This window comes from Triticum dicoccoides, chromosome 1B (genome assembly GCF_002162155.2).
Source record: "Triticum dicoccoides isolate Atlit2015 ecotype Zavitan chromosome 1B, WEW_v2.0, whole genome shotgun sequence".
Lineage (NCBI taxonomy): Eukaryota > Viridiplantae > Streptophyta > Magnoliopsida > Poales > Poaceae > Triticum > Triticum dicoccoides.
The window spans coordinates 578,115,528-578,123,036 of NC_041381.1; the positions used below are offsets into that span (position 1 = coordinate 578,115,528).

The window sequence follows — 7,509 nt, forward strand, 5'->3', positions numbered from 1 at the left end:
CAGACTGCTAGCTATGGTGTTGGACTGACAACAGGGTATATTCCGCGAGCTCTTGCTACATGGCCATGTTCCATGTATCTATCCCTGGCCCGCACTAGCACCTAACCTGGAAGGGCTAGGCCCCGACAAGCGTCAAGTTCTTCCTATGGCTTCCGCGCCTTGATAGATGCTGGACTGCAGATCATCTCAGAAATCTTGGCCTTCTGCACCCTTCTAGTTGCATGCTTTGTGATCAAGAGGCTGAAACGATCCGCCATCTCCTTGTGGGTTGCGTCTTCTCTAGGCAAGCTTGGTACCATGTGATTTCATTGTGCCGCTTCACTGCCATGCCACCGGATGGGACAACAACGCTCTTCGATTGGTGGGTTGCGGCATCGGCATCCTGCCCTCCCAGCTTGCGCAAAGGATTTGACTCCATTGTTCCTCTCTGTGTCTGGATGATTTGGTAACATCGGATTGGTTGCATCTTCGATGGCAAGCAGGCATCTATCCCCAGCCTAGTGACATCCATCCAGGGCGAAGCACGAGCATGGACTAATCCAGGAACCAAAGGGCCACCACGAAAACAACATGGTTGAGTAACCTCGACTCAACAACCAATGTCAGATTCTTTCAGTTGGTGTGTAAACACAGAAATCTTTTGGTACTTTGGCATACGTATCTAAACATTAGTCGGATGATCTGGCCAGAATAGACATCATATTTTGTTGGATTAAATTGCACCGAAGTCGCCTATTTCAGTATTCAATCTGGTCATTCTGGTTTCATTCTGAATGGGATTCAACCAAAATTTGAATTTTGTTTGAACCTAGCCGATATTGAAGGGTCGTCACCGCCTTCTTTGAGACTAAAAGTCGTCGCCTTTTTCACCGGAACATAAAGTTCATTGTAATGGGTGAAATCTCGGTGAAAAATGTCGAGCCTTCGAAATTATTAGCCTCAAGTTCATGAGACCATTATAATTCACGAGTAGCGTACTTGGCAACCGTGTGTGAGACCTCGGTGATCATGAGTTTAATCGGATCAAACGAACTAAGCACGGATTCATTCACGAATGATATGATTCAGCACTTAGAAACGAAGTCCAACACAAACTTCACATGTCCAAAACTAAGATACGTTTGGAATATGTGGACATGGCAAACATGCATGCATGTGCCAAGGACCTGCCAAACAGCCAAAGGATCAAGAAGCGTTAATGTCGTGGGCGCTCAGGCTCAGCCGAAGAGCATCTGGGCGTGCGGGGTGAGGTCCTTGTGCACCTCCTTGATGGTGCCCTCGGCGACGCCGGTGGCGACAGACACGTCCTTGGCGGACCTGCCTGCGCCGGCACGCTGCACGACCATGTAGATGATGGCGGCGGCGACAGAGTCCGGGTTGCGGCGCACGTCGAGGCCTTCCTCGACCCTCCGCACGGCGTCCTGCGCGTTACGCACCTCCTGGTTGCCCAGGCCGAGCCGGGAGCAGAAGCGGCGCAGGTAGTCGGAGGCGCTGACGACGCCGATGTCCATCACCTGGCCGTCTTCCTCCCCGAGGAGCTTCTTGATGTGCGTCGCCATCTTGCCGACGTCCTTCTTGGCAGCCACGCCCCCGGCGGTGACGGAGGCGAGCTGCTTGTACGTGCGCGGCATGCCGAGGTTGCGGCAGGCGGCGTAGACGGAGTCCCGCTTCCGGCCGCGCGGGCAGCCCTTGGCCTCGTCCAGCTTCTTGAACGTCTCCTTGGCCAGGTCGCGGATGGTGGCCACGAGGCCGAGCCGGTCGGCCATGTCGGCGATGCCGCGGAAGCCGTCGACGAGGGTCTTGTCTGAGGCCGCCTCCGCGTCCGGCACCGACATCCTTGGAGGGGCGTTGGCCGCCACGCCGGTGGCGGAGGACTTCTTGGGCTTGTTGTAGGAGTCGATGACGGTGGAGAGCTTGGCGGCGAGGAAGGGGTCGCCGGAGGTGCCGACGCGGCTGGGGTCGCGGTCCTCGCCGCCGCCGTCGTCGGCGAAGTTGCGCCACTCTGAACCCTCGTCGATGTAGTGCGCGTCGAGGACGAGCGCGCACTCGGTGCAGATGGTGTCGCCGGTGGCGTGGTCGAGGACAACCTCCGTCGCGCGGTGGCGCTCCGGGCAGTAGATGCGCTCGTCCGCCGCAGAGCAGGTGCTGGTGTACATGGCTGCTGCCGCCGCCGCCGCCGTGTGCGCAGTTTTGGGATGGTTGTGGCGACGGAGCTGAGGAAAAGGGTCTGAGGAGGTTGGATTGGGGGCTTTGGGCTGATATTTATAGACGCATAGGTCGGTTCGTAAGGCTAGTTTGGAGCTGGGCACGAGTTCGACTCGGTTTTGCACGGCGGTGATTCTTTTGCGAGAAGTTTTTACAGTCATGCATTTTATTTCGTTTTCTTTTTTGAGAAATATGCATTTTATTTCGTGTACAACACAAACTACTACTCACTGTCCCCATAAAAATCATTGTCCTCCTGGTACCCGTGGAAGTCCGGCCTTTGTAAACACGCCGACACCACCCACAGTCGGTTTCGGCTCCACAAAAATTGTAAACACGAGTCCACAGTCGGCTTCGGTCGAGAGACTTTTCTTTTTCTAAATAAAGAGCGAGGGTTCTCGCTCGATCCTTCTCCAGCGCCGCCGCCGACGGAGCACTTCCGTCGCCGCCGGACCAAATCAAAGCTTCGCATCGTCCCCTCCACCGGACTGCGCGTGCAGTGAAGATCTTGACCCCCTTCTCCCGCCTCCCCGGTTCGATTTCTAGTAGATCTGCTTCCAACTCCTCCTGGAAGAAAAGGCAAAAATTTTCTTCTGCAGAATCGATCCCAGCTGACCCCGTCCTATCCAATTGACACGCAGGTGTTTGTATTTTCGGTGGCAGCAAAGCGATTTTGGGGGCAAAGATGGCAGGCAACAAGAGGAGGAAGGTTGTGGCCGCGTCGCTTGCTCCACCGTTAGCGGAGTCGCTGCTGCTGCCGCCGGATGAACTGATGACGGAGGTGTTCCTGCGGCTGCCCGTCAAATCCATCCTCCGCTTCCGGGCCGTCTGCCGCTCCTGGGCCGCGCTGCTCTCCTCCGACGAGTTCTGCCGAGCCAGCACCGCCACCAAAGCTGCTATTCATCTCGCCGGCCGCGAGCTTCGACTCCACGGGGATTTACTCGTGCGTGGCCTACTGTTCCATCAGGTGATGGCCTACTGTTCAGTCTCCGCGACGTGCGTGGTGACCATGTGGACATGACGCCTGCGCCGTGCCGTGGCCTCACCCTCTTGCATGACGCCGTGGAGCCAGCCTACTATGTTTTCAATGCCACCACACGGGCCATCACCCGGCTGCCGCCTTGCCAAGACTCCTTCATGGCCACTGCTGGTCTCGGATTCGATTCCAAGACGAGAGAGTACAAGGTAGTGAGGTTGTTTTTCGAGAAACACTTCGGGGTTGATAATATCAAGTGCGAGGTGTATGTCCTTGGTGGCGAGCATGGGGATTGCTGGATGCCGGCTGCCGGAGGTGTGCCCTTTAGGTTCCGCAAGTTTGCCGCTGCTGCGATAATCGCAACACAGAGTGAAGCTAAGCTGATGCCAGTGTTCGCAGACGGATTTCTGCATTGGGTTATAGACTCGTCTCTTTTCCTCACAAAGCCAAGAACTGCCGTCTTATCGTTCTCTGTCGCAGATGAGACCTTTAGATGGTTCAGGTCACCGCCGGTTGAGGAGGCATCAGGAGGGCAGTTGGTGGAGATTGCTGGGCACATGTGTATGATCCGGCCACCAATCTTTGAGGTTCCAGGAGTGCACCTGGTGGAGCTTGATGACCACTTGTGTATGGTCCGGGACCTCCGTCCTGATACTAGGATTATGGAGATTTGGGGAATGCAGGACTGTAACTCTGGTGATTGGACGTTGGCACATCGCATTGATTTGTTACAACATGTTCAAAGAGGTTTGATGGAGCCGCAAATTATTAGAGTCATTGGTTCTGTTGGCAATTGTGGATCAAGGAACAAGGTGATCTTGGCTACATCCAAACGCAAGGTGATCACCTATACCCAGTATCTGGAACTCTGGAAACCGTTCTTGCAATCAGAGAAACTCATTCATCTTACGAAACTGAGCAATCTGCTCCTAGAGTCAGCTTATTTAAAGAGAATCTTGCTCCGGTGCACAGAACAAATGAAGAGATAGCCTTGTGTTCTCCCCTGGCCAAGGCAACTAAGGAGATCCTACTCCGACTACCGGGTAATTTTGCCGTGCAGTTCAAGCTGGTCAGCAAGCAGTGGCTTACATTGATCGAGAGTCGAAGCTTCATGCGCTCTTACTATGAGCATAACAACATAGATGGGAGGCCCAAAATCATGCTTGTGGGTAAGGGTGCCAGAGGTCTGGGTTTCAGTTTTGCTCCCATGGGCAAATTGCTTCGAGAGGCTCCTAGTCAAGGAACATGGCTTGACACAAAGGTGGTTTGCTCCAAGCCTTGTCATGGCATGAACCTGTTAAGTACTGAGAGTGAGGACTATCTCTACAACCCTTGCACAGGTTACTGCAGTAGCTACCACACTCGAGGGAGGCTCGCCTATGTGCCCAACCATATACTCTCGATGATGCACGACAGTGTCCGTACACCAGAAGATCATGCTTTTGGTGTTGGCAACAGGAATGCTGGCCTGGGGTTCAATCTTCTTACACAGGAGCATGTCATTGTTCAAATCTTATATCACTTGAAGGACTTCGAATCTCGTCAATATTTATTGACATTCTCAGTAATTGCCCCTGGTTCGGTGCAAGACCACTTTGAGCGGCCTCTTCCTTTAAATGACATGCCACCAACCTATCTCTCAGGAGTACTATATTGGATGAGTGAACCAAGGTTAGGACAGAGTTATGAGAGGGCCATTGTGTCGTATAACATTGTATAACATTGCGACTAGGATGTTTGGTGTCATCCCTTGCCCCTCAAGCATCGCAATGTGGAACAGCACAAGTCCATCCCAAGCATTTGTGGTAGAGCTTGAGGGGATATTATGTGCTGTTCATGCAGATCCAGTTGCAGATGAGTTAGATATTTGGAAGCTGGAACATGGTCGATGGGATAGAGCATGTAGAATATATTTAGAAGACTGCTCAGGCTATTCCCTTGGGGCAAATGTTGTGGTTCCCCTGGCCGTTGACCCCAAGGATGGGAGAATCATGCTGAACACAGGGAGGAAATTGGGTCTTTATGATCCTACGAAGCAATCGGTTGAGAACTTGTATGATCTTGATGAGGTCTTGCGTGTCACAAGTTCAGAGCAGTCTCCACGCGTTGGAGTGTATGAAGACGTCCAAATGACCAAATGCGGACATTATGTCGAAAAGTTCTGTTTGCCGAAGTCACCTTTGGAGCAGCCCACGTTTTTCGATGAGCCTTCACCTAAATTATCTGGGAAGCGATTTACGTGCTCCAATGGCGTTCAACCTTTGGAGGGGAGAACTCCTCTGGACAGTAAAGTTATGCCTCTGGTCCCAATGTTATACGAGGAGAGCTTGGCAAGGTTTCCCCGTGTTTGCAAAACAAGGTGGTTAAGCTGATGTGTTACCAAAAGTTAAAAGTCCAGCAGTTTGGTAGCACCGTGTGTTTTCCAACATGTGTCAGTTACTCAATATAGGTGGTGGAAACGGCAATTGTACTCCTATTATAGTTTTGTTTTAATATTTCTTGTTTAGTTATTTATCCCTTTGTATAATTGTCTGTTGTGAAAGCGTACATACTGATGTTTTTTGCAATGTTACGTACTCTTTGTGTTCAAAGATTTACTTTTGCTATGTAAGTGTATTATTGTTTTCCTTGTTAGATCTGGTTGCCAATGGCAGGACATATGTATACTTGAGTTGAGCTCTGGGATGTGTAGCCAATTCCATTCTTCCAACTGCATTTCTGATGCTATGGTGGCATGCACTACTAGAAAAATGCTTATAGATAGAAGTTTACTAGTACCGTGTTTTTGTGATCCCATGCTACTAGTATTTACCGGTAGCGCTGGGTAGAAAACACGCTACTACTAACATATAACAGCAGCGTTTGTTTGCTTGGGCCACGCTACTGTTACATGGGCCGCAGGGCAGAAACAATAGCCCACTTAGCTATAGCGTTTGTTCTGAAAGGGCGCTACAGCTGGTGGGCTTAGCAGTAGCGCGGTGCTCTAACCAGCGCTACTACTATAGCTAAAGAAAATCAGCTCGAGCGCCCCCGCACCCCCTCACTCTCACAATCGATCCCCTCCGCCCGACGCCGCCGCCGCGGTTAGGGTTCGTCCCCGGCCGCCTCACCCCCGTCGACGGTGCCGTGCACCGCCACCATGCGCGGTCGCCTCTCGCCTCCTCCGACGCTCCAGCCCCATAAGTCCCCCTCTCGATCTCCTCCTCCCTGCGCGCGCCACACTAGCTAGGCTCCAATCGATTTGCCGCGGTGGCTCGCCATGTTTTGTGATTTAGGGATTGCACGGTGGCTCCGCGCTTCGATGCATGGCTCCAATCGATTTGCCGCTGCGGCTGCCACTCCCCTTGCTGCCCCTACGCGGCGCTCCGCCCTCTCTGTTAATTAGTATCACATATGGATTAATAGGATTAGTATCACATATGGATTAATAGGATTAGTATCACATATGCATCTCTAGATCCTACTTTTAATTAGTATCACATAGGGGAGTGAGTAGAGAGAGGTGTTAGGTGAGAGAAGTAGAGGATTTTGTTGCTCACCGAAACTTAGGAGAGAGTAGAGAGAAGTAGCTAGAGAAGTAGAGGCTTTTAGCACATATAATTGAAACTTGGGTTTCAATTATTGGATGCTGCCCCTGGAGGAGTGGTGGCGGCGGCGGTGCCTAGTGTTCTAGGGTTTAGAGAGGGGGCGTCCATGTCGTGCCTTTTCCGGAGAGGAGCCACGGGCGGCGTCGGTTGCCGTGTGCCCTTTCGTGAACGCCTCCACGCGCTCAAGTTTGTCGATGGTGGTCGTAGGATCGGCTCCCCTTCTGAAATGGTGCCATGGGAGCTTTCGAGATATGCTCCTAGAGCCCTGGTGTCGTCTAGCTTGATCTGATATAACGACAACGGTTGAGGGTTCACCATAGTGCTTGACTGTAGAATCGTGAGCATTTTTTTAGCTCTGATATGACAGCAACGTTTGAGGGTTTCAATTCTTGGCTACTGCCACTAGCTTCTTTGTTGGACTGAACTTTATGTTTACTTTTCAGTTGTTATTTTGCTTGCCATGTGAACTCTAGCTATGAAAACTTTATGTTTACTTTTTGGATCGTTAATCCTTTAATCATATTGCTTTAGGGAAATGGCGCCACCACCACCACCACCACCATGTCGACGGTGCAAGTCAAGGTGCGCCAGCAGCCTTGCAACTGGCACGCTGTTTGGCATCTACTTCGAGTCTAGTTTTCTTCATGCGACGGTAATAAATTATATGAAACTAGTAACTACTATTTTGTTTTTAGTGTTATTGGCATTAATGCATTGTGTATATATCATTTTGCTTTTGTT

At 51.5% G+C, this 7,509-nt stretch overlaps 1 protein-coding gene and 1 pseudogene across 1 annotated transcript; one reads left to right on the top strand and one right to left on the bottom strand.

Annotated features, from left to right (window-relative positions):
• Nucleotides 1-1,217: 1,217 nt before the first annotated feature.
• On the bottom strand, nucleotides 1,218-2,156 carry LOC119309109 (transcription initiation factor IIB-like). Its single transcript, XM_037585187.1, has one exon. The coding sequence runs from the start codon at nucleotides 2,154-2,156 to the stop codon at nucleotides 1,218-1,220; it is 939 nt and encodes a 312-aa protein (XP_037441084.1).
• Nucleotides 2,157-2,859: 703 nt separating this feature from the next.
• On the top strand, nucleotides 2,860-5,682 carry LOC119348877 (annotated as a pseudogene).
• The last annotated feature ends 1,827 nt before the right edge of the window (nucleotides 5,683-7,509 follow it).